General features: G+C 34.9%; 3 protein-coding genes across 3 annotated transcripts; 1 reads left to right on the top strand and 2 right to left on the bottom strand.

Moving 5' to 3' along the window:
• Positions 1-2,466: 2,466 nt before the first annotated feature.
• On the bottom strand, positions 2,467-9,625 carry zgc:153383 (uncharacterized protein LOC751751 homolog). The gene is made up of 5 exons (XM_051139436.1): positions 9,438-9,625; positions 8,790-8,972; positions 8,553-8,619; positions 6,474-6,571; positions 2,467-6,381 (listed from the first exon to the last, which is right to left on the bottom strand). The coding sequence occupies exons 1-5, from the start codon at positions 9,504-9,506 to the stop codon at positions 6,178-6,180; spliced, it is 621 nt and encodes a 206-aa protein (XP_050995393.1). The 5' UTR covers positions 9,507-9,625; the 3' UTR covers positions 2,467-6,177.
• A 333-nt stretch (positions 9,626-9,958) lies between these two features.
• LOC127183407 (uncharacterized) lies at positions 9,959-22,010 on the bottom strand. The gene is made up of 11 exons (XM_051139435.1): positions 21,910-22,010; positions 20,425-20,596; positions 18,292-19,539; positions 18,076-18,215; positions 15,761-15,965; positions 15,559-15,663; positions 14,979-15,163; positions 14,749-14,890; positions 11,201-11,824; positions 11,010-11,090; positions 9,959-10,380 (listed from the first exon to the last, which is right to left on the bottom strand). Exons 1-11 carry the CDS (start codon positions 21,922-21,924, stop codon positions 10,376-10,378), a joined length of 2,922 nt encoding a protein of 973 aa, XP_050995392.1. The 5' UTR covers positions 21,925-22,010; the 3' UTR covers positions 9,959-10,375.
• Positions 22,011-22,058: 48 nt separating this feature from the next.
• LOC127183391 (uncharacterized protein C2orf81) lies at positions 22,059-26,636 on the top strand. Its single transcript, XM_051139415.1, has 4 exons — positions 22,059-22,106; positions 23,592-23,854; positions 25,617-25,826; positions 26,029-26,636. Exons 2-3 carry the CDS (start codon positions 23,606-23,608, stop codon positions 25,806-25,808), a joined length of 441 nt encoding a protein of 146 aa, XP_050995372.1. The 5' UTR covers positions 22,059-22,106; positions 23,592-23,605; the 3' UTR covers positions 25,809-25,826; positions 26,029-26,636.
• The last annotated feature ends 570 nt before the right edge of the window (positions 26,637-27,206 follow it).

The raw sequence follows: 27,206 nt of genomic DNA, 5'->3' as shown, positions 1-27,206 counted from the left end.
TTGTTTATTTTTATTTGTACTGAAACAAACTGCACCATTGGAAGACAATCTGCCTGAATCATTCTGGGGATGATTTTCAGTTTTAAGGTAAGAATAATTACCAATTTTAGGTTCTTAATAAAACACTAACACTCTTTGTTTGTTTTTGTGTTGAATCAACAAACTGCACCATTTGAATGAAGGTGGAAACTGGCCTGAATCAATTCTTGGGAAGTTTTTCTTTGTTTCAGGTAAGAAAAACTGTATTTTTAGGTTGTTAGTACTCATAATTAACACTATTGAAACAAACTGCACCATTTGAATAAAGATGGAAATTGGCCTGAGTCTTTGGGATGCTTTTACATTTCAGGTCAGAAAACTTGGTTTTAGGTTGTTAGTAGAACTCATAAGTTTCAGTTTTAAGCTAAGAGAAAGTACCAACTTTAGGCTGTTACTGATACTGATTACTGATAGCTGAACACTAATTAAAACAGTTTTTTTTATTGTATTAAAACAACAAACTGCACCATTGGAGGAAAACGGCCTGAATTGTCCTTGGCATGATTTTCACTTAAAAATTTTGGGTTGTTGATAGAACATTAATTAACGCTATTGTTTGTTTGTTTTTGGATTGAAACAGCAAACTGTACCATTTGAATGAAGGTGAAGAATGGACATTTCAACAACAAATTGCAACATTTGGTGGGGGATGGAAAGGTGAAGGAGGCTTGAATGGGATGTTGATCAATTTCTCAGATCATAAAATAGCTGCTTATATTTTAGACTTAATAGGGTGGAATGAAGTGAAGTGACGTTAAGGCCAAGTCTTGTAATCCAAACTCAGAATTTGTCCTCTGCATGTAATTAAAGGTGCAGTGTGTAATTTTTAGCGGCATCTAGCGGTGAGGATTCGAATTTCAACCAACGGCTAAGTCCCCCGCTCACCCCGCCCTTTCGAAACGCAGACAGAAGCTACGGAAGCTGACACAGGACAAAAATGTCGTCGTCTGTTACACCTGACAGTAGCCAATCAAGCGATGAGGTTTCTGTACAAAGGTAAGTCAAAGAATTATATTTACTTAATTATTCAGTAAACCAATATGTTATTGCGAATATTATTGTTACTCATTGATCGTTGTCTCAGATTTATTTGCTGACTTTAGATTTTTTGTATGACAGTTAGTAGGGTTGGGCGACGTCTACCAAATTGGCATCGGACGAAGTCTACAGTGAAACATCATGATGAAAAGTGAAAGTGAAATGCGATCGTGCATACGAAATCAGTTTCAATGCCATGCACATTACTAGCGGCCCCCTGATGCCCGCAATTTATATACAGTATAATTACTTAACGATATAACTGCGAGAGAAAGTAATTAAGTATATATATTTTTCCATCTAATGTTTATTGCCTTTAAAACACAACTTTCTTTCCGAACACGGCATTGGGATGCGGTGGCTTGCGGGAGGGGAAAGGGAGGAGGGGGTGCGATGGGATCACGATGCCGGCTCAACATCGTTTCAACATTTCAACGTGGTGACAACACGAGCGGCCTCTTAAAACTTCTTCACCAACGAAGAAGTAGAATAACGTACTGACGAAACGCGCTCTGTAGAAGTTTGCCCGTTTAGGGCTACTATAGAAACATGGCGGCACTAAATGGCGACTTCCATGTAAGGGGACCCGCGGTGTATGTAGATATAAATTGCTCGTTCTAAGGTTATAAAATCATAACGGCTTATTATGTAAGGTCTTTACACACCTCTGAAAACATAGTTTTGTATATTGCATTTCTGCCAATAAATTCTTCTAAATATTACACACTGCACCTTTAAGAATTGAGCCCTGTTCATTCACTCCCCCCACCTACATGTACTGCCAGTATTGAGAATCAAACCTGCGACCTTCAGGTTACAAGTCCAAACCATTAGGCCACAACTTGGCCCCCATGGATGGTGCAAACGGTTGCCATAGTTGACAGTAATATGTACGGCCCACCTAAGTGTGGTCCTGGTCCTCAAATTGGCAATAAGGGGAGCTAAAACCTCTAGTGTCAAGCGCTGAAACACGTCTTAAGGGGTTCAGGAGTCATTATCCATAACAACCTGCTCGGTTTCCTTGACAGTCCTGGGCTGTGGGCCATTTTCCTCACCTCGTTAGACTTGTGGTATTCCTCGTCAAAAATGACTGGCCTCCAAAAAATGTATTTCTTGTTATGCTATGCTCAAATATTGGATGCAGGTCTTTTACAAACTTGTTTCCTTTCATTTAGCAAATTTTTTGAGTGTACAACATCTTGTATATATGGATGTTACATTTTACTTACACACACAAACACACACACATATATGTATATATATATAGAGAGAGAGAGAGAGAGAGAATGATGCATAAATAACATTTTTAAAATACAACATTTTATGGACGTGGTGTGACTAATATAAAAATAAAAATGTCTAATCAAAGTCTATTTAAAATCTTCCCTTTATTATTAGTCATTTTATTGCCATATATGCCATGCCTCATGTGCTTGCAGAGTGAAAATGTATACTATAAATGAAGCTGATAGAGTTGTAGTAATGTCATAATGAATGTCCCTGTGTGGATGAAAACAGTCTTACTCAGATGAGCAGGGTTACACCGAGGACGTGCTCAACTGGCCTTCAGTACCACACAGACATTGAGACCTTTGTTTATCCAAGACAAAACCGTATCTATCAGTGAGAGAGCACAGTTCTGCCCACACCACACATACAGACCCATCCGACCGACAGGCTTCAGAGAGTTTTAAGAGTGAAATCCAAGCACTTTTCCAGCAATTTCAAGCAGTCACACTTCGTGATTTTCAAGGGTGGGGAAGCTGCTATAATAAACCATAACATTATTACATTTACTTAATAAAAATCACAAAAACAACTCAGTAGTAAAAGAAAAAAGAATCCACTATTATATTTCATGACAATCCAAAAGAATAAAAAATTGGCAAGGAAATGTAACTTTGTTTACTTAGGTTGGCTTAAAAACGCCAACTTACTGATCTGTTTAAGCTTTTTCTTCTGAGCCAAAATTCAGTCATTAGTCACTCCTAGAGCTTTGAAGCTACTGGTTGAGCTACTGAGCAAATGGTTCAGACATTCAGACTGTTCCGAAGTTGTTGTTATATCTTTTCTAACTGATCTGGCTTACAGTTTTCGCAAACCAGACTTTCAAAACGCCAAGAATCCCATAAACTTTCACAGGGGTGAAAACTTTTGTACAATTAGAATTATGGTCTATTTAAGCTGTCTATTGCTTTAACTTGCTACTGCTAAAACCGGCTTAAGCTGGTCTCCTAGACCGGTATTATAGTAGTTTTGGCCACTTTTTAGCTGGACAACCAACCAAGCTTAAATCAGCTAAGACTAAACAACCAGCCTTAGCCCTTTTCCATTTTTTTTTTTTTTTTTTTTACTAAATCAGCTGGATTTTAGATAGCTTTTTTCTAAATCAGCAGGTTTTTGTTGTTCTGCAGTGTTTTCGGAAATCATAGCAAAAGCGTATTAAAATGAACACACACTAGTGTAAACGTAGCTTAAATCAGCTGGTTTTTCTTGGTTTTAGTAGTTTTTAGCTGGATTTTTTCCATTCATGCTGAAAACATGGTAGAAACATGCTAATCATGATAAAACGTGCTAATCATGCTAAGAATGTTAAATATGTTAAAACATGCTAGCAACATGCTAATCATGCCAGCAACATGCTAACAGCATGCTAGAAACATGTTATCAACTTTCTAATCATCCTAGAAACATGTTAGTAGCATTCTAACAATATGTTAATCATGTTAGTAACATGATAACATCGTGCCAATCATGTTAACATGTTTTTAATCAAGCTAGAAATATGATTAGAAACATGCTTATGTTAAAAATATGCTAGCAACATGCTAATCATGCTAAAAACATGTTAGCGCATGTTAAATTATGTTCCGAACATCTTGCAATGTGTTAAATCATTCTTAATCATGATAAAACGTGCTAATCATGCTAAGAACATGTTAAAAATGTTAAAACATGTTAGCAACATGCTAATAATGCTTAAAACATGTTAGAAACATGTTATCACTTTCTAATCATCTTAAAAACATGTTAGTACCATGCTAACAATATGTTAATCATGTAAGTAACATGCTAACATCATGCCAATCATGTTAAAAACATGCTAATCATGTTAACAATCTGGCAACAATATGCTAGAAATATGATTAGAAACATGCTTATGTTAAAAACATGGTAGCAACATGCTAATCATGCTAAAAACATGTTAGAAACATGTTATCAACTTTCTAATCATCCTAAAAACATGTTAGTAACATGCTAACAATATGTTAATCATGTTAATAACATGTTAACATCATGTCAGTCATGTTAAAAACATGCTAATCATGTTAGCAACCTGGCACCAATTTGCTAATCAAGCTAGAAATATGATTAGAAACATGCTTATGTTAAAAACATGCTAGCAACATGCTAATCATGCTAAAAACATGTTAACATAGATTAAATCATGTTCAGAAAACATCTTACAATGTGTTAAATCATGCTAAGAATGTTCTAATTTTGCTAGTGACATGCTAGTTCGTTAATACACGGCTCTGTGGAATACTCGATTCTGATTGGTTAGTCACCACATTTCAAGGAATGTTATTCCCCGATAACAGCCGGTAAAAACTGCCTGCAATCGGCGTTGTTCACTTGCTGGGAACATATTTCTTTGTGGAAGCTTTGCGTTTGGCTGGCTAATAAAATATTAAAACTCAATTCAATATTTAGTACAATTTTTTAGGTATGTCATCCTGGTATTGCGAACTCACACTCTTTTTTTTTTTTTCACACAAACACAGCTGCTGCCATTTTGCGATGATTATTTTGTACAAAGTAATGGATTGTAAGATAACTAACAAACTGCCAAAATTATGAAACATTTTTGTCTTAAATCAATATCTTTTATTGCCATAATTATTTATGTGGTGAAATGTTGTGTAATAAGACTGCAGCGTATCCCTTAAATGTCCTTCTAGTTTGAACTTGCCACTTGCTAGCATCGGCTTTCTTCACGGAAGCTTTGCGTTCAAATATCTCAACTCAGATCGATATGTCGAATTATGTACTTTTGTGGCAAGCATCTGTGTAATAAGCGGGATAATGTACATCCAGCTGGTTGTTATCGCAAAATAAAGCCCTTCGGTCTTATACAACAGCTCTCTGCTTCACGTCGGGCTGCTGATAAGTCTGTCAGGCTTTATTCTGCGATAGCAACCAGCTGGATGTACTTACGTGTTACAAACTGAAAACCTTCAAACAAGCTTTTAAAACTTCTTCAAACTTTCTGGCTTGGCTTTTTCAAGCCAACTTCAAAGTTTGTCATCAAACTTTACTCATCTAGTTTACCTTGATGTATTGAAATAACTGAATTAAAAGTTACACTTACCTGATTATTATCAGCTCTGCTTTTTTGCATTCCTACGCTAATTTATGCTGCTCTTCATATATTTTGTTGGTCATTAATAGTCATTAAATATTAGCTGTTGTGAAAAGTTGCATAAAGTTGTTTAGTAAAGTTGGCAATTATATCTCAATGATACTAAAATAACACTGCTAAACACTAATACACAGTCTCTAAAGATACAATACTGTAGGATTTTATTCATGTTAAACAAAAATCCATTTCTATTTAAAAAACATTTAATGATTCAGTGCAAACAATGACTAGAGAAACATCAATCATTACCAGTATATTAAATAAAAACTGAGAATTCAGTGTGAGGTATGTGTCTCTGTATCGATGGAAGTCCATCAAGTACTTCATAACACTAATAATAATAATAATAATAATAATAATAATAATAATTCATACAATCATACTGTACAGAGTCAATTCAAAACACACATATAAATGCTCATGTTAGTGTAGTTCCATTTCTAGACAAATTCATTTTTGGTCTGAGGCTAAAGAACTGGCTCATTACCTCATTAGCACCATGATCAGTATACTGCATATTGTTTCACTGGCCCAGGATCAGTGCATTAAGGCAGTCAAAGACACAAGTTAACACTGAGATCTGTTAGAGTGCCTGATTACATCCCTGTGGTATTAAGTGCTTTAAAGAAAAGAGACTGGCGATTGAACCACAATTATATGACAAAATACATCTGTAGTTAGGTACTAGCAGCAAGAGCTGGGATGTGAACTGTGTTGGGTACAAAAGAAGGGTGGAGGTCCAGCTCATTGGTCACCTGTACTTGAGTGCTGTTGGTGTTGGGCTGGTTGGTCTTCGGATCCTCATCTTCATCATTTTCTTGCTCTTCAAACAGGTGCTCTGCCTCTTCAGAGAGCCGTGTATCTTCATCTCTCATTTCCTTCTGTCAAAAACAACAACAACAACAAAACATTATAATATGACATGTATGATTCTTGGATATTCAGATCGTGTTAATATATAGGACTACCGTACCTCCCTCTTTGAGCGGCTGTATTCATCTATGGCATACTGGTATTTAGCTGAGGTGATGCCAAAAAGTGATGCCATTCGCTCACCGAGGTAGTCACACGCTGAAAGATGGGACAGGCAGAATTTGACATGCTTATGAGATTTTGAATATGAATATTTATATGTGGCAGAATAAAGGGTGAGAAATAAGCGCTTGCACGCTTGTTTATGCTTCAATTTTTGATGGATGTTTGTGTGTGTATTCATCCATACAGCATCATTTGAAAAAGCTAAGTGAATCTCTGTAGAGATGCAGGATTTCACATGATTAAAGAAAATCTACTAAACATAAACTACACAGAACACAAAAAAATCATATATTTAGAGCTTGAGCTTCTGCTGTTTTGCATATTTGAATAAAACATCAAAACCAGCACGTCATAATCATTTAACATCATCCACAATGGCCTGAGGATGATTTCATTGCTAATTACACAGACACAAACATATATATATATATATATATATAAAAAAAAAAACATTTTTAATCTTCAGGCATGATTTATGCACATTTCTGTCATTGTGCCTGTTCACAGAATATGAATATTATTTTTAACCGTTTAAAAAAACAAAACAATAGCTAAATATATATATATATGTATGTATATATGTATGTATATATATATATATATATATATATATATATATATGTATATGTGTGTACAAGTCAACATTTGAAGTGGATCGAAACCTTTTATCAATGTTGTTCTAAAACAAAAACAACACCCATTCTTGTCTTAGGATAACTGTGATGAACTTTTTCGATCCACTTCAAATGTTGACTACTGTATACACACACACACACACACACACACACACATATTGGTATAGTATAGTGTAATGGTACAATGATATAAAAAACAAAGTTCTATATATATATATATATACAGTTGAAGTCAAAAGTTTACTTACACATTGCAGAATCTGCAAAATGTTAATTAATTTACCAAAATAAGGTAAATGTTATTTTTCTTTTATTTAGTATTGACCTGAATAAGATATTTCACATAAAAGTTTACATATAGTCCACAAGATAAAAACAATTAAAAAATGACCATATTAAAAAGTTTACATGCTTAATTCTTAATACTGTGTTGTTACCTGAATAATCCTCAGTTGTTTTTTATTTTTTATTTTTTATTTTTATGTGATAGTTGCTCATGAGTTCCTTGTTTGTCCTGAACAGTTAACCTGCCCGCTGTTCTTCAGAAAAATCCTTCAGGTCCCACAAAATATTTGGTTTTCCAGCATTTTTGTGTATTTTCCCTTTCCAACAATGACTGTATGATTTTTTTGAGATCCATCTTTTCACATTGAGGACAACTGACGGACTCATATGCAACTATTACAGAAGGTTCAAATGCTCACTGATGCTCCAGAAGAAAACACAATGCATTAATAGCCAGGGGTGAAAACTTTTGGAATTTGAAGATCAGGGTAAATTTAACTTATTTTGTCTTCTGGTAAACATGTAAGTATCTTCTGTAGCTTCTGAATGGCAGTAGTAAATGAAAAAAAGTTACTTAGGCAACATAAGAAAAATGTACAAATCTTCATTCTGTTCAAAAGTTTTCACCCTGGCATTTTTCTTATTTTGCCTAATGTTTTTTTCATTTAGTACTGCCCTTCAGAAGATACTTATAAAGACAAAATAAGGTAAATTTACCCTGATCTTCAAACTCAAAAAGTTTTTATCCCCGTCTCTTAATGCATCATTTTTCCCTCTGAAGCATCAGTGAGTGTTTGAACCTTCTGTTATAGTTGCGTATGAGTCTCTCAGTTGTCCTAAAATCATACAGTCATTGGAAAAGGTGCAAACACACACAAAAGCTGAAAAAACAAAGAATTTGTAGGACCTGAAGGATTTTTCTGAAGAACTCCAGGCAGTTTAATTTGTCAAGACAAACAAGGGACTCATGAATAGATATCACTAAACAAAACAAAACAAAAACACAAACTATGTATAAATGTGTTTAATTGATGACTTTAATCTTAAACTCTTAACAAAATACCATAGTTTAGTTCGTCACTTTACAGACTTACCAGATATAGTGGATGTAGCTGCTCTCCACATCTGAAACCAGACATATGGGCCCCAAGTCAGCTTGGACTGAAAACATAAATTTTAAAAAAGTTAAATTAATTTTTTCCCCCCTTTTCTTTGTATAGACCAAAATCTTCTTTACAGATTTGTAATGACATGAGGGTGAGTAAATGATGACAGAATGGGTGAACTATCCCTTTAAGGATCCTTCAGGGAATTTGTTCAAACACACATACTGTGTCTATGGAGGACAGAAGGTCTTTCTTTGCGTTCTGTGTTTTGTCTTCCTCCTCCTCATCTGTGCTGTATTCTTCCATGGTCTCCCCGCTGGAGAAGTGAATAATGCGGCGTGGGGTTTTCTCTTTTCGGTCCAGATCACCAAGCTCCACACACTCATAGTCCTTCTCTTTTCTAGGGCTCTGTCACAGACACACATCAGATATAATAGATACGAGTTTGTTTTTGCACAACACGATGGCCTTTTCAACTGGAATGAGGAAAGAAAACTGGCCTAGTGCCCCTACAAAATAAAATAAAAATTACTAAACAAAATAAAAATTTAAAAATATAGTAACTTTTGGTGGAACAGACCTACAGTATAATCTGAGTGGCTTTGAGTTACTATGCAAGTATGTAACAAACATTTAATATCTTAAAAACTAAGATGTTTATTATTTTTATACCGTTGTGTTAGTGTTTACCATTTTTAATTTAATTCCTGGCAGAATGTGAACGCTAAAATGTATCTAAAATGATAACAGTACTATAAAACTGAACAAGCTTTCATTATAATTTATTGGGTTTTAAAATAAATGGAAATATTTATCCGAGTCATTCAGACATAACGTCACTCATTATTTAAATTGGTCAAATATCAAATTTACCTTGTCAGGGTCCATATCATGTGGGACAGTTATACTGACGCTGGAGAGATAAAGTGGTATTTCTGCCATCGCTATTGTGTACAAACTCCGCTCTCCAGTGCAGCGGCATCAACCTGACCGGGCGGAGACATTTGTTCATGCCACCGCGTCACAGCAACGCCGCCGGAGCAGCAGCCTCCGGGCGGAGCCAATGAGAAATCACCGCATTTGCGGCACCTACAGTTCTGGAGCGTAATTCATTTTTAGCTTAGGTCACTTAGCTTAACTAAATTCAAATACCCAAATATATAATAGCAAATTCTAAAAAGAAACAAAAAAACAAAAACAAAAACTTCAACTTAAATGTCTTAGAACTTAAAGCAAGTTTAACAAATCTACATTTGTGATTTGTGTACATAAAACATATAAAACTATTACACAATTTTTTTTTATAAAATGTGTTTTTTAGATGTGTAAAATAATAATATATCATTCCCTTCTTGTTTATGATGTTGCAAACAGTACTTTTAAGACAAAGTGTAGGCATTTGTAGTCATGTGTTTAATTTTATAAAATACTAAATGAATACAAAATAAATAAGCATCACAACTAAAATTCTCAAACAACATATTTAAATTATATTAACACTCCCGCAGGAATATCTTCAGGGATGAAGACCAAAAACTCACCAAGAGGCAGTCACAGTTTTAACGATTTTGAACAGAAAATTATTCTAAGTAGAAAACAGATCAAAAATGCAATGCCAAATTATATACAAATGACAAAAATTATACAGTGTTTAGAAAAAAAAATGCAATGCAATTTAGAACTAATAAGATCTAACTGCAAGTAACACAGTAACATTTAAATTAATTTCAAATGAATTTAAAAAGATTATATATAACGAATTCAGAATATGGTCTCCAACTCCAAATGGGTGGTTGATACTGAAGGCCCAGTCAAGCTTAAAGAGAGAAAAAAAAAAAAACAAACACATTCATATTTTTGGTTAGCTTCACATTTGTGATAAAAAAGTCAGAATCGTGAGATACAAACTCACATTTGCAAAAAAATAAAATGTAGAACTGCGAGATACAAACTCGCAATTGAGAAAAAAAAGTCAGAATTGTGAGATACAAACTCACATTTGCAAAAAAAAAATTGAATTGCAAGATACAAACTCACAATTGAGAAAAAATTCAGAATTGCGAGACACAAACTCGTATTTGTGAAAAAATAAAATGTAGAACTGCGAGATACAAACTCACATTTGCAAAAAAAAATTGAATTGCAAGATGCAATCTCAAAATTGAGAAAAAAAAATCTGAATTGCGAGACACAAACTCACATTTTTTCCACAAAAATTTATAATTGCGAGATGCAAACTCATATTTGCGAAAAAATAAAACATAGTACTGTGAGATACAAACTCGCAATTGAGAAAAAAGTCAGAATTGGGAGATACAAACTCACATTTGCAAAACTCTATCAGAAAGTGTTTGAACACAACATTAGGATAATCTCTAACCCCTAAAAATCATCATAGGATGAATAAAGATTTTTGTGATAACACTTTTAAATAAAAACACTTACCACTGCTGCTCAGAACCATCAAAGATGTCAGGATTGTGTCCTCCATCACATCATCTGTGCTTCTGGGTGAATCTGGATTTTCTATTACAACATAAATCTAAAGTTAGAAGACCATTTTTAATGTAATTTAACCAGTGTCTTTCCACTATTTTTTAGAGGTTGTTTAATATCACAAAAAATCTAAAATGTACCCAACACAGCTTCAGTCAGTTGGATCTCTAAACTTTTGGTTGATCTGGTGCTCAATTTGCTGGCTTTGTTTTCATTATAGTAGTGAATGATGTTCCTCATTAGAAACAGATGTGTTGATGGCAAAGACATGTTCAAAAAGTAGTCGTTTTTCTTCATTTGAGCAAACAGGTGCTCTGCAGTCTCACTACTGACTTTATCAGCCAGCTGAGGCACAAGGCTGAGCTTCCTCAGAACATCTCCATCTTCTGTGCTGCTATCATGAAAACGGTCACAAAGTACATAATGATTAGATGAACCCGTCACAGGGTGTCCGTGAGGATCTGCCACTCTGTTTTTTTTATCCAGCCAGGGCAGGGACACATTCAGCTGTCCACATCTGGCCAGTTCTATGTTAGCTTGAGTGGGTTCCAACAGGCATCCTTCAAATGGAGAGAAGGGTAACTTTTCTGATGCCCTTAGATTGGTGTGTGTTGCAAAAGCCTGTGCAAAGTCATAAATTATGACATTAGGCATGTGCTGCCACGATAACAGTAAATCGGCAAAATCTTGAGGGCTCTCGGCTCGAAGATTGCATTTTAGGCTGTAAACAATTCCACACGGGCACATAATGACTCCCCAGCCTCCTGATAAAGGACAGAAAAGAGAGAAGTAATAATTTTAGAAAAAAATAATTCGAAAGGAAAAATCTCTAAAATCTAAATATTTTATTAAAATACTTCAAAATATTTTAAAATAAGATTGTTCTTTAAAAATACTTTTTATACTTCAAAGATAAATTAATCAACAGCGACAGTAAACAACTTCATAAGGTTACAACTGATTTCAGATAAAAATCCTGAAAAAAAAAACTTATTTTAAAAAGTTTATAAAAATAAGAAATGTTTCTTGAGAAGCAATTCAGTTTTGCCAACAGAGGAATAAATTACATTTGAAAAAATATTCATACAGACAACAGTTATTTTAAACTGTAATAATATTTCACAATATTAATGTTTTATTGCATGTATAATTAAATTAATACAGTCTGGGTGAGAATAAACTTAAAAAAAAAAAAAAGGTCATTCTATAATTAAAAAATATCCTGTTTTCCAAAAACCCAATCAAGACCTTACATAGCTGCTATATTGTATAAAGTGCTATATAAATAAAGATGATCTGCAGGAATATGTGCATAAAATACCATCTTTGTTTGCTAATGTCCACCATGTTTCCTTTACTGGGTAACACAGTTGACAGGTAACTTAGTTGACATTTTTAGTGTTTTGGGCCTATACTGCAAACGGAAGCCAAGCACTACTGAACATATGGTATGTTTAGAAATTTTTTTTTTGTTTTTAGAAATTTTCATAAACAAAGCATAAGTTTTAGTTAAATTGTCTTGTTAAAATTTCCAGCAATAATACTTGTGTAACACTGTTGACAGTCAATTAATCCACTGATTAGGGTATTAGGGGAAAGGGAAAGAACATAGTACATAATGCTTCTAGAGGAAATATGATCATACTGTGCAAATTAAGTGAAAATGGGACAAACCATTCCTTTTTGAGGGGGGTTTTCTAATAGGTAACTTAGTTGACAATATTTTTTCGAACACACATAAAACAAGTTATATCACAATAAACACTTATTATTTTTGTAGCGCACACCCAAATGTCTTCATAACCTAATTTAACTGAAAGCAAAACTATTAAATTAAAGGTGCAATAGGTGATTGTCTTTGGAAACATTTTTTGTTATGCTGGTTGAAAGTCTCTTCACATCCCGATAGCAATCATTAAGTTAAGTGGTCTAACTGAAGAGTTCAGATGCAAAAGCCTTTAAATCCATCTGACGTATTTTTTTTAAATTTACATTTCTTTCTGTCTACTTTGTATACGTTTCTATGTAAGCACTGGCACTTCTGATTGGGCTGGGGCTGGAATTTAGCGAGTTTGAAGTAAAAGTATTTGATGGATGTATAACATGTGTCAGGGGCATTCACTCAGTATCATTATCTCATTTTTGACCAAGATGGCTTTTAGCTGGTTTTGCATCTGAACTCTTCAATTGTATTTCTGTTTATATATATTCTGTGGAAGGCGAAGGACCAAGAAATGTTCATCCAATCAAAACGCTCGGTTCGAGTGTTTTGATTGACTTTCCTACCTGCGTGTCAAATATGTATTTGCATACCTCTGCGCACCCTGTTTGCGCAGATAGGTGTGAGAATAGCAGCCATCAACAACCTGATCTTCCGTCCTGGTATTGTAATACTTTTACTAACTGTACTATAAAGTGTTCTCATGGTTAATGACATGTGATCTCGTGACACTGCTAGAGCATTTACGGTTGTTTTGAGGCAGACAACTCCACATGTGCATATCTGTGTATCTGTACGTTCTGAAAAGGTGAAGAGATGACTCGCTCTACCAACATCTGTCTCTCTTTATTTTATTTATTTCCTTTCTGGTTGTGACCTGACTTGGATGCATGGTTGTGTACATTTTTCCTCACATGATCCCCATGTATGTGGACGAATGTGACGATGCGTGAGGCGCTTTATTAAACTCGGGGAAAATACGCCATCTTCTCGTCTCCCGTGCATTATTAGCACCACACAGTTTTCCTATCTGGACTGTTAAACATTTCATCTCAGTGTGGCAATGTATTGTAGTAATATTGTCTCTGGTTGTTTACTCAGTGTGCGTTCAGGAGGCGTGGCTTTGGATGGCGATTTGCAGGGAAGGTGGGACGTTCACGTTCAGTGCTATCAGGCTGAAGTTAGCATTTTCCAAGAAATCTGTTATTGCACCTTTAATTTATATTTGAGTATTTTTCATGGTTAAATGCAGAGTAGAATTAGCAACTTCTGACAAAATCAAATATGAACATCATTTTTGAACAAAAGATATGGCTTTTTCAACATATGTGACCCTGGACCACAAAACCGGTCTTAAGTCGCTGGGGTATATTTGTAGCAATAGCCAAAAATACATTGTATGGGTCAAAATTATTGATTTTTCTTTTATGGCAAAAATCATTAGGAAATTAAGTAAAGATCATGTTCCATTAAGATATTTTGTAAAATTCCTACTGTAAATATATGAAAACTTAATTTTTGATTAATAATATACATTGTTAAGAACTTTATTTGGACAACTTTAAAGGCAATTTTCTCAATATTTTGATTTGTTTGCACCCTCAGATTCCAGGTTTTAAAATAAGTGTATCTCGACCAAATATTGTTCTATCCTAACAAACCATACATCAATGGAAAGCTTATTAATTTCCATTGAAAAACTGACTCTTATGATTTTGTGATCCAGGGTCACATATAGTACTGCGACTAGGAAAATATATTTGTGTACTAGAAAATTAAGCATCAGGGCTTTATATTGATGAAAATATATTAAAAACTTCACGGACATGAGATGTACCCACAATTATAGAATGACCCATAAATATTTTATGGGGAAATAATATTTTTTAGCAGATAAACTTTAATAAACATTAATACCACAAATTTACATGAATAAAGTTGAAACAGTACAGTGAAAATTAGGCTCACCAGAGGCACTCCAAATTTTTGAATAGATTTTGTCAAATATTTGCCTGGATTTCATTTCGCTGGACAATCGAAGAATTAGATCACTGCGAGATCCAGCGGAGGCCACACCGCATTCGCCGCATAAACTTCTAATCACGTCATCCTATCAAAAACAACATTATTTTACTGTTCATTTGAATGCAATTAATTCAAAAACACACTGAAAGAGTTGTTGTACTAATAAAGCAAACCTTCTGTTTGAAAAGTTCTTCTCTGAGTCTTTCCTCCGTAACTGTCCTTTCTAAAATCTCTGAGGAAGTGTGAACTTTCTCGAACTCTGTGTTTAGAACAGTGTCTGAATGCTGTGTGTTTTTACCGATCCAAGGAGCCCAAAAGTGATAACTAGGTGGTACTGCAAATGGATTGTGTTCACCATCTAAAACAGCACGAAAAAAATATCAGTAAATGCATTCTTTCTAGGGCTGTCAAACGATTAATGGCATACAAAATAAAAGTTTGAGTTTGCCTAAAAAATGTGTGTGTACTGTGTGTAATTATTATGTATATATAAATAAACAAACACAAATTAATGTATATATTTAAGAGAAATATGTTATTTGTGTGCAAAATATTTTATTTATATATACTATAAATCATACAAAAATTATCATAAATACATATACTAAATATTTCTTAAATATATACGTGAATGTTCGTATTTATATACACTCAAACTTTTATTTTGTACACCATTAATCGCGATTAATCGTTTGACAGTCCTAATTCTTTAATAGTTTACAGTTTGGTGTAATAAGCACTATATGCATTTACTTGCAACAAATCCTTGACTGATCATCTCTTTAGACAGTGACTCCCAGAACTCTTCCAGACTGACCTCGCCTTTAAAATCCTCTGGAGGTTTTTCAATGTCATTTTCTGAAAACACAGCATGAGTATTTTACTATGACAAGAACATGTCAAAAAGTATTAAGGAAACAAGCTGAACAAATGAACTTCATCACAACTGTTATACCTGATAATGGAGAAGCAGTCTGTTTGTGTACACCCATGATCACTACCGGAGGATGATCGCCACAGGTGGGGCATGAATACTTGTATTTGTGATCTGTGAGCGCTTCGAACTGTAAATATGCATGCAGTATTGTGTCCGGAGGTGGAAACTCCACTCCTGTCGTAAGTTGTAAAAACTCAACTGCTCTGCTCACTGAAGTATGGACCTACAGAGAATATTGGTAGATATGTATATATAAAAAAGGTCAAACACTTTCTACATTTAAAGGTTCACTGAACTGCTTTGAAACATGCAGCGTTATTCTGTGCTGACGTTATTCTGTACCAATAGCATTTTGTTTATATCACAGCTTGGGTGCATAGTGCACTATGTGCTATTCACCATACAGAAAATACTAATTCTGTGAACAAGTGGTGGATTGCTGCAGCTTCAGCGTATAGTGTAGGGGGTGGGACTCTTCAGATTCTAGAGAGCATTTGACTGGACAGAAATTCTGCTGAAAAGCTGAAGTGCAGGGTGATGTCACTGATCCATATAAGATTCATATAAGATACAAGACCATAAAGAATCAAACCAACTCAAAAGTTTACATCCCCCTGCAAAAATCTGCAAAATGTTAATTGCTTTACCAAAATAACAGGGATCATACAAAATGCATGTTATTCTTTATTTAGTACTGACCTGAATGAGATATTTCACATAAAAGATGTTTACATATAGTCCACAACAGAAAATAATAGTTGAATTTATAAAAGTGTGTTTTTTGTTTATTGATAGTTGTTCATCAATAAACCCTTGTTTGTCCTGAACAGTCAGGGTTTCTGCAGATTTCATGAGGGTAAATTTAAGACTTTTTTTAAGGCCTTTTTAACTAAAGAACATTTAAGAAAAAAAAAAATCAGACAGGAAAACAATACAGCAATATGTTGTATAGTTTGAGTTTTACTTTCACTTTCAAATTAGCAGCAGTTCAACGTAGTTTTTAGCTCGTTTGAGTTTTTCCTCTCTTTCCTTCGATAAAAGTGGTGTGCACATTTTACTTTCACTTTAAAATTAGTGGCAATGATGTAACGTAACAAACTTTTATAACAAAATGCAATGATATTACGCAGCACCTAAAAATAGTCTCCCTGTGCAAGAAGGTGATCACGTTGGTTATGCTGACAGAAGTTAGCATATTTTCAGGCACTGGGTAATATCATTGCGCCTGCTGCACCCATGGTACGGCAGCAAAGTTCCTTGATTATTACACCGGAATGAGAGTATAGTTCCTAGCCATATCAGCCAAGAAAATCGCAACTTTTCATTTACATGATATGACTACAGAAGAGTCAAGTTTTAAATAGGAAAATATCGAAACTCTTTGGTCATTTTTGAGCGAGATGCTAACAATCTAATCTGATTCAAAGATCTTTGCTAAGCTATGCTGAAAGTAGCTGAGATCGGCTGAATAGATTTGAAAAACGGTACAACTCAGCTGTTTAACTCTAGGGGAGTTGGAAAATGAACCTATTTTCAAAAAAGTGGAGTGTTCCTTTAAAGCATGCTGCTCTGATTTAAGACATTTTCACAGCCTTAATTCACAGAAAAGCAATTTAAGACTTTTTAAGATGGGCGAAAATCCCTGACAGTTAAACTGCCTGCTGTTCTTCAGAAAAAATCCTTCAGGTCCCACAAATTTTTGGGTTTTGCAGCATTTTTGTGTATTTGAACCCTTTCCAATAATGACTGTATGATTTTTTAAATCCATGTTTTCACACTGAGGGACTCATATGCAACTATTACAGGTTAAAACGCTCACTGAAGCTCCAGAAGAAAAAACAATGCATTAAGAGCCAGGGGTGTAAACTTTTTTTTTTTTTTTTTTTAGTACTGCTCTTCAGGATCTGAAGAATTTTTCTCAAGAACAGCGGGCAGTTTAACTGTTCAAGGCACACAAGCGACTCATGAACAGCTATCACTAAACAAAAAAACAGCTGTGGATCATTCAGGTAACAACACAGTGTTATTCAGAAACAAGGGCGTGTAAACTTTCGAACAGGGTAATTTTTTATAAATTCAACTATTATTTTCTCTTGTGGACTATATGTAAACATCTTTTATGTGAAATATCTTATTCAGGTCAGTACTAAATAAACAATAACATGCATTTTGTATGATCCCTCTTATTTTGGTAAAACAATTAACATTTTGCAGATTCTGAAAGGGGGATGTAAACTTTTGACCTCAACTGTATATTCAAAAATAAATTAATATATAAAGATGAAAAAATTGTGTCATGTCGCCTACCCTCGTATAGTCAAGCTGAAGATTACCTGCAAAAGGTTTCTCAAGGTTAAGCATAAGGGTATGTCAAGGATGATGTGATCATTGAAGTTATGGAGGCCATCTTTCCACTCTTGATAACGATAAAACATCCCACACTGCGGGCACTGCTTACAGTAGGTGGTGACATCTAACAATTAAAACAAGCATACATCACAAAACATTGCAGCTGAATAGCACATAAGTATACAGACAATATAACCTACCTTTAACAATGCACCAATTGGTCAGTATTGTGGCATTCTGTGTAACTAGCATTGGATCGCCGAGGAGCACATCCTCTGGACATTCCTGACACACGGTTTCAATTGGACAAAGGTTTTGTGGGTAATCCTTGCGTGGCGACGGCAAACACACATCTTCAGGAAGAACGGCGGGTATCTTCTTGTTCTGAAGAATGTAATTCACCATATACTCCAATCCCAGACCTTTCGGTGGATACACGTGACTGTTGTCTGCGACGTCGTCCCCTTCTGAATGCGGCTTATGTGGCGATCCCCCAGTTTGGAAAAGCTCAGGTTGCGTTTGAAACAGATGCCATTTGGCGACATACTTGTGCAGACACGAACGTCGCAGTTTGGTGCAAGGACAGTGCCAAGAGTCCAATCTTGTGTTATATACAACCATGACACGACCCAAACGACTGTAAGCCGTCACATTGGGCTCAAAAACCGAAATGAACTTTTTAGCTGGTGAGATCCCAATCGAGGTGTGAACAGAAAGTGGCACGCAGCTACTATTTGCAAGCTGTTGCAGAGCAAGGCATTCTTTTTTCTTTTTCTCGCTGAACCATTTTCCTCTCACCATCTCGGTTAAAATGTCTTCCTTCAGTGACACTTGTTCAACCAATGACTTGCAAAAGCTTGCTGCACTGATATGCATGCACTGGTAGGATGTGATGCCGCTTCTTTGTGCAACGTCTATGTTAATCTGGCACTCGTTCGATTCGCAGAGGACTTTGTTGTTTTCTCCAAATGTCTGGTATTGTACGTGAAGTGGGACACCGTGGCCTTTTATGACTTTGAGAACTGCAAATATCCCATTTGTCTCATCTATGCATTGGCTTGTAAGCTGGAATGTTTCATTGATGTCCAATACTGATTGATCTGCGTGTTTACGCTCCATATGTTTTGGAAGGTTGTTTTTGTTAATGAGGATATTGCACGATGGGCATCTTTTTTTAATAACAGGCCGCACGCGAAACTTTCCCGTTGCTGTGATGGTTGATGGTGTGTCTGTGATTGTTAAAGCGGTCACGTCTGTGGTTGAAGGAACGGTCTCTGCTGTACTGGTGCTTGACAGCATTTTTGTGGCTGTTTCTGAATTCGGATTATGTTTACAGACTTGTAAATGGTTTTTAAAATCGCTTCTCCGAAGAATGGTTGTTGGACAGTACATACAGTGGTAATGGAGTGATGCTCTACATCCCAGTCCACATCTGTGAATAGTGAAATCTACAAAACAAATCTGCATATTAGTAAAATATATTTATCCTACACAGAATTTACATTTAAATAATAACGTCTATGTACACTACCAGTCAAAAGTTTTTGAACAGTAAGATTTTTAATGTTTTTTTTTAAAGAAGTCTCTTCTGCTCACCAAGCCTGCATTTTATTTGATCCAAAGTACAGCAAAAATAGTACAAATTGTGAAATATTTTTATTATTAAAAATAACTGTTTTCTATTTGAATATATTTTAAAATGTAATTTATTCCTGTGATTTCAAAGCTGAATTTGTAGCATCATATACATTATAAATGTTTTTCTTATCACTTTTGATTTAAAGCATTTTAAAGCACAAATTTAAAGCATCCTTCCTAAATAAAACTATTAATTTCTCTCCCCACCCAAAAAATAATTAAATTAATTAATTAAAATCCAAGTTTTTGAATGGTATAGTGTATAATGTTACAAAAGCTTTTTATTTAAGATAAATGCTGATCTTTTGATCTTTCTATTCATCGAAGAATCCTGATAAAATTGTACTCAACTGTTTTGAATATTGATAATAATAATAATAATAAAGTTTCCTGAACAGCAAATCAGCATATTAAAATGATTTCTGGTGGATCATGTGACACTGAAGACTGGAGTAATGCTGCTGAAAAGTTTGCTTTGTCACAGAAATAAATTACATTTTAAAATTCAAACAAAATGCAGTTATTTTAAATAGTAAAAATATTTCACAATATTACTGCTTTTGCTGTATTTTGAATCAAATAAATGCAGGTGAGCATTAGAGACTTCTTTAAAAAACATAAAAAATCTTACCGTTCAAAAACTTTTGACTGGTAGTCTATGTATGTATGTATGTGTAGAAAGAAAATATTTATACCTCCATTGACAACTGCTTTGTTACAGTGGCTTTGCAAGTGTAATTTGATTTTGTCCAGCCTGCAGGGCTTAAATATACTAGGCATACAAAAGGGACAATGAAAATTGTTGCAGCATTTTGTGCATCTCTGCAACTGAGGACATTTTTGACGTTTCTGAATCGTAATATGTCTCTGCAAAAGACATAAAAACAGTTAAGAAAGCATATATATTTTCTAATCAGGCACTGAATAGAGCACCCATCAAAGGGATAGTTACACATACCGACAGACAGCGCTGTGGTGAAGTTGCTAGTGCTTGTCAGTAAATTAGCGGAAAATGAATAGAAATTATGATTTGTCTGAGGTATGCATTTTAAAACAAACATGCACTAGTGTGAATATAGGCTAACAGATGTGTAAACTGAAAACTTTGAGCTCTATTAAAATTATTTTCACTGATTTATCGTGTTAGAAATATTTTGTTCCTTTGTGCAGTGGCTCAGGAGTCTTTGAATCTGTATAAACGTCAATAAGCTGAAAAAAATATATTTTGAGATACTGCGATCTTGTTAAAATTTATTTCATAAAATTGGTATCGAAGTCAAGGTATCGGTATCGGCATCGATACCAAAAATGTTTTGAACGATACCCAGCCCTACCGAAAATATTAACAAATTCATTGTAGTCAAATTATATAGATTTACCTGATTGATTTAATAAGTCTGTAACAAACAATAAACCTTTGTTAAACAACTTAATCCAAAAAAATAGTCTTGTTTTTGATAGTCTTTTGTTTTATGCATTAATCCAAATAATGTATGAATTGGAGGAAAATTATTAGACTAATTTCTATCCAAACCTCACTGAAGAAAATTGGACACCTTAATGGGCAGTTTGGTGCATTCAAAACCACAGGGAAGTAAAAAATGAAGACAGCCACATTTACTGAAAATTAACTTTTGAATAAAGAAGTACACAGAATTATTCTCATCCAGACAGTGCTTGATATAATTATTTTTAAATATATTAATAATGTTAAAATCTAAAGCATTTAATCGTTATTTGCGTCATTAACTATAGGTGATAAGGTGACTGAGGAAAATACTATTTTATTTAGTCCCCCCCCCTTCTCTCTCTGTGTGTGTGTGTGAGAGAGAGACAGATGTGTGTGTGTGTGTGTGTGTGTGTGTGTGTGTGTGAGAGAGAGAGAGAGAGAGAGAGAGATGCAGTGTGTGACACTGCAAGAGATGCAGAAGGCAGTCCGGTGTCAAGAAGCTTTGAAAAATACATTTACTACAGGACCTGCAACCGAGATTCGGCAACGATACCAGTTAAAAACAATTAAAAAGGATGCACTTCCGTGGTTTCATACTGGTCGCGTACAAATCACCACACAACCGAACTCTGCAGGTCACCTTTTACAGCAAACCCGTTTGTGCACCAGAAGTGCTGGTGTTTACCGATAATGTTAAATTGTATAAAACATCACAAAAGCACCAACTTACCGTCGCTCCCGCCATAATTCTGTGCAATTTAGCTCTGTCCTAAAACTCTGTCTGGAGACCGCTGGCCTAGTCCTGCTGTCCTGAAATTGCTGCAAAATGGCTGCAGTATTTCGTCGTTTCCGGTATCTTCACGCTCAGAGGCGTCTGGCTGCTTGGCAACCAGGATCCGAAGTCAACAAAAGAAGAAGTGCACACGGGTGAGTTACTGACAAACGTCTTCTTTAATGTGTCAAGTGTTTAAGGGTGAAAATGATTGAGATGCTTTTTTTGTTTGTTTTTTTGCAGATTCCGTCATTAATTGTATAACAATCAAAAACGTCGCTTGTAGGAAAAAAAGCTGAATGTGCACATGTGTACTTCAAATACTAAAAATAATGTGAAACACTATACTTGAAGATAATATTAATTAAATAAAGATCACTTAAGCAGAGTATGGAGAGTTAACTTAAAGAGAGTAATAACTGTGTTTAATGTGTGTTTATATGTGTTAAAAATATTAAAAAAAACCTTTGTCAAATTAAAAGTTCGTTTGTTTGTTTGTTTGTTTTTTTATTTTATTTCGAACAAAAATACAAATGCAATAAATGTGTTGTAGAATAAAAGAAAAATCATATCAAGATGTTGTAAACAATAACTACAAAATGCATGAAAAGCAACGGGATAAAGCAAAAGCTTATTTTTTTGCCAGCCCTTATACAATTATATAAAAAAGTTTAACATTAAAGTACATTATAAATGTTTTAATAATTTCTGTTTTAATATTCTACACTTATCAATACCGTTATTTTGATTAGCTGACTAATAAACTAAAGCACATGTAAAGTACTTGATCACGATTTTTACTGTAATGCGTTTCTTGATATTACATGCAAAGTTAATTTATTTAAAATGCTCTAAACTGCAACTTCATTGTGTAAATACAAATATATTTAAATACATGCCATACACGTTTCAATAATAATAATAAAAATAAAACAAATTAAAGAACGCATACCTTCCAGTCAATCGGAGTTGAGTATTCTGAAAGACCATTGTATAAATTAAAGTATTTTAGTTTACCTTACTTTAAATGGTTGTCAGGATTACACCATAACCATTTCAAAGACAATAGGGGTGAAATTAGATATGCTGTATAAAATACATTCAGGACTATAGTGGGAAAAAAAAAACACTCTTAAGTTTGACCAATTGTATTTAGAAATGTACATTATTATACATTTTAATTTAATTGTAAAAACATGTCATTATTTTGGAAAACATGACATTTAGTTTGCACTTAAGTACTGTAAGTTGTGTAATAAGTACTCTTTTTAAAGTATACATTTTCTAAAACTTATGTCCATTTAAAACAAAAATACTCTTATCTCTGATAAATAAAAAAATTGCATAAGTATTGTTGGTAAATACAGCATGCTAGCAATTGGTAAATTGCATACAGCTATATACTTAGTAATTCAGCCATATATGGCAGACACTGTAGTATACTAGTATGCTATTCTGAATTTAGACACAACTACTAGAGAAAACAAACATTTGACTCAAAACTAAGATGGTTAGCTTAAGCAGTTACAGTACATGTTGCATATTCCAAAAAGGAGCTAAGACTACTTTTCTTGTTGTTTTTGTCCTGTTGCTCTGCCTCAGTCCCCATATTTGTTTTTAATTTAATTTTAATTTTCCAGGAGAGGTGAAGACCATGCGTCGCTCAGCTGCCAAATCACGGGCCGATAAAAGCCGCACTGATTCTGTCCCAGTTAGTGCTGCTCCACCGCCACCCACAATACAACCCGTTGAGACCGTGGACATTGTCCCAGGCCGTCTCACCGAGTCCACCTGGAACAGCATGCTCTCCCAGGCGGAGGGTGAGGAGGTGGTGGCAGACATTATAGCAGAACTGATGGAAGGAGTGATGGACAAATGCTATCAGGTGTATCTAAAAAGACAGGTGAGCAGAAAATTCACAGAATTAATGTTAATATGTCTATTTGCTTCGCAAAAATGAATTCCGTCTACTTGTATGCTAGTTTTGGCTATTTTATTTATCCAGGAATGAAACTGAGGCTGTGACTGATAGAATGGATTGTACTGTTGTTTAACAGCATACCAATTTTACAGCTGATGAAACATCTGTCCAAAAGATTTTCAGTAGACAAAAACTCCATTAAACATCTTTAAAAGTTGTGAGTTATACATAATCCAGGACAGCCTCATTTTCATCCATGAAAAATTCAATATGCCATCTAGCCTGATTAAAGGAGAACTCCACTTCCAGAGCAACAATTTACAAATAATTTACTCACCCCCTTGTCATCCAAGATGTTCATGTCTTTCTGTCTTCAGTCGTGAGGAAATTATGGTTTTGGAGGAAAACATTTCAGGATTTTTCTCCATATAATGGACTTCAATGGTGCCCCGATTTTAAACTTCCAAAATGTAGTTTAAATGCGGCTTCAAAGGGCTCTAAATGATCCCAGTTGAGGAAGAAGGGTCTTATCTAGTGAAACAATCAGTCTTTTTTTCATAAAATAAAATTATTCTACTTTTTAAGCACAAAAGCTTGTGTAGCACAGGCTCTGAGATGCACGTCCACGACGCTACGTACTAATGAATCACGTTGAAAGGTCATTCGGAACGTAGGCAGAACTACAGACCCAGTGTTTACAAAGCGAACACGCAAAGACTAAGAAAGTGCAAATAACTCAAATGCTGTTTACAAACAAAAAGGTACAACGATGTCCTCCTCTCAAGCTGTAGGAGAAAAGAGTTTTTTGCCATACTCAGTACACAGACGATGAACTTACACATGATTCGTAGTCGTGATGGTAAGTTCGGATCATTTTACCGACTCAGACCTTTGAGTCTCGTTCAGTCATTTCGTTCATTATAGCAAAATATAAATAAAATGTTACATGTTACTTCCCTTACACATCTACTGCTTACACAAACCTTAATAACACTACAAACAAGAAAGATTAATTCATTGTTTACCTGGGTCTTTATTCTATGATAAGTTCACCTCACCTCTTATCTGACAAGTTTTCGGGTTTGAGTCGTTCGTTCATCACATGACAGCCCCATAAGATGAACGAACGACTCGAAAAACCAGAAAACTTGAAACAGGTGAACTAATTCCAGTACAGAACCTAATAGGATGTTGCGCATGTGCGACTGAATGAATCACTCCCCGAGATGAATCGTTCTTCTTGAGTCACATTAAAGATTCACTCAAAATGAAACAATCGTTCAAGAACCACCCATTACTAATTTGTAGCATCATGGACTCGCATCCCAGAGCCTGTGCTACACAAGCTTTTTGCTTAAAAGAACACAAATTTTTATTTTTCGACTGAAAAAAAAAAAAGACAGATCGTTTCGCTAGATAAGACCCTTCCTTCTCGGCTGGGATCGTTTAGAGCCCTTTGAAGCTGCATTTAAACTACGTTTTGGAAGTTCAAAATCGTGGCACCAATGAAGTCCATTTATATGCGGAAAAATCCTTTTTTCAAAAACCATAATGTCTTTACGACTGAAGACAGAAAGGCATGAACATCTTGGATGACAAGGGGGTGAGTAAATTATTTGTAAATTGTTGTTCTGGAAGTGGACTTTTCCTTTAAGGAATATACAGTAGGCTTATTGTATATGAATAGCTTACTTACAGTGGAACATTCGTTTAGCTCATACACAAACTTCTCATGCTCAAACAGCTGGTACCCTTCTCAGTGTGGTGGGCACAAAACAACCTGGTGGAGACGCTAGAATGTCTTCTACTGAGGAGAGATGAAGGGGATGATCCAGAACATGAACTCTTTTGGCAAGAGGATCCTGAACCTCAGCCATGTGCGATTGATTCTTGGGCTGAAGGATGTGTACCTGTGCTTCACGCTGCTCAGAAATAGCACAACACTTTATTGCAGGTAAGAAAAGGTAGGGGGTCAGGCAGTGACATACTCTGACTTTAGGATGACTTTCTTAATGTGTTATATATTCGGTTTAGATGACATTCCAAACAGCCTGAAGTAAAAAGACTTGTGGACCAGACAGAGATTTGTTATGACTGAATAAAATACAAACATCTAAAGATTATGGTGGTACTGACTGTACATAATGTCTCAACAGAACTACACCATCTTCGACCTGCTATGGCTCAATTCCAACAGAGAGATTATACCAAACTATTCACGAAAACCAAAGAAAGTCTGACTTCATTAAAACTCCAGACACAAGGAAAGGAACTCAAAGGAAGAAAATCTTTGATCCTCATAGGGGCATAATTGCCTCTGTTTTGTTGCCAAGTTTAGTCCTAATTCACTTCAGAACTAAAAAAATGATTTCATTTGGGTGTCTCAGCCTCAAAACATTGTCATCAAAGACAATTTTGGCCTGAGGTGAAGAAACAGAGATCCAGAAGCTCATGGACTGATGTTGTAGCCCTTAGGCCACAAGTGGCAACAGACCAGAACAGTGTGAACCAAGGCTGGTATAAAAACAAAAAGACAAATAAATAAATTAAATTATATATGTATACACAGTTGAGGTCAAAAGTTTACATATACCTTGCAGAATCTGCAAAATGTTAATTATTTTACCAAAATATCATACAGAATATGCATTTATTACAGAAGGTTTAAATGCTCACTGATGCTCCAGAAGGAAAAACAATGATTTAAGAGCCAGAAGTGTAAATTTCGAGCAAAATGAAAATGTGTACATTTTTCCTATTTTGCCTAAATACCATATATATACATATATATATATATATATATATATTTAGTACTGCCCTTCAGAAGATACAGAAGATGCTTATAAAGACAAAATAAGGTAAATTTACCCTGATCTTCAAACTCAAAAAGTTTTCACCCCCGTCTCTTAATGCGTTGTGTTTTCTTCTGACGCATCAGTGAGTGTGTGAACCTTCTGTAATAGTTGCATATGAGACCCTCAGTTGTCCTCAGTGTGAAAAGATGGATCTCAAAATCATACAGTCATTGTCAGAAAGGGTACAAACACAAAACATTGTGTCCTATTTTTATGTATGTATTTTTTTTTGTATTTTGTATGTTTCAACAAGCAATTCTCTATCTGTTTCCATTTATGAAACTGACTCTTGCCTAGTGTACTTACAGCAGACGAGTAATGCAGTCAATGGGAATAACAGTTGATATGGTAACCTCACTGGAACTCAGAGAAAAAAAGTCACTGTGGTTTCATATGTTTTTATTTATAGACTTTATGAAAAAATAAAAATATCATCAGGGACTGATGAATATTCAGTAAACAAAAACATATTTATTTCA

The sequence above is a fragment of the Labeo rohita genome, chromosome 20 (genome assembly GCF_022985175.1).
Source record: "Labeo rohita strain BAU-BD-2019 chromosome 20, IGBB_LRoh.1.0, whole genome shotgun sequence".
In the NCBI taxonomy this organism is placed as follows: domain Eukaryota; kingdom Metazoa; phylum Chordata; class Actinopteri; order Cypriniformes; family Cyprinidae; genus Labeo; species Labeo rohita.
The sequence above is the reverse complement of the archived record's forward strand: the minus strand, read 5'-3'. Positions and strand labels throughout refer to the sequence as shown.

What these genes read in the sequence shown, in the direction of transcription:
- LOC127183391 (XM_051139415.1), top strand. Translation starts at nt 23,606, where the DNA reads ATGCGTCGCTCAGCTGCCAAATCACGGGCCGATAAAAGCCGCACTGAT. An exon ending in AGGTGTATCTAAAAAGACAG is followed by an intron (nt 23,855 to 25,616) that starts GTGAGCAGAAAA and finishes ATGCTCAAACAG; the next exon opens with CTGGTACCCTTCTCAGTGTG.
- LOC127183407 (XM_051139435.1), bottom strand. An exon ending in CAGTCAAGGATTTGTTGCAA is followed by an intron (nt 15,164 to 15,558) that starts GTAAATGCATAT and finishes GTGCTGTTTTAG; the next exon opens with ATGGTGAACACAATCCATTT. An exon ending in ACTGACTGAAGCTGTGTTGG is followed by an intron (nt 11,091 to 11,200) that starts GTACATTTTAGA and finishes ATGTTGTAATAG; the next exon opens with AAAATCCAGATTCACCCAGA.
- zgc:153383 (XM_051139436.1), bottom strand. Translation starts at nt 9,506, where the DNA reads ATGGCAGAAATACCACTTTATCTCTCCAGCGTCAGTATAACTGTCCCA. An exon ending in ATGATATGGACCCTGACAAG is followed by an intron (nt 8,973 to 9,437) that starts GTAAATTTGATA and finishes TGTCTGTGACAG; the next exon opens with AGCCCTAGAAAAGAGAAGGA. An exon ending in ACAGCCGCTCAAAGAGGGAG is followed by an intron (nt 6,382 to 6,473) that starts GTACGGTAGTCC and finishes TGTTTTTGACAG; the next exon opens with AAGGAAATGAGAGATGAAGA.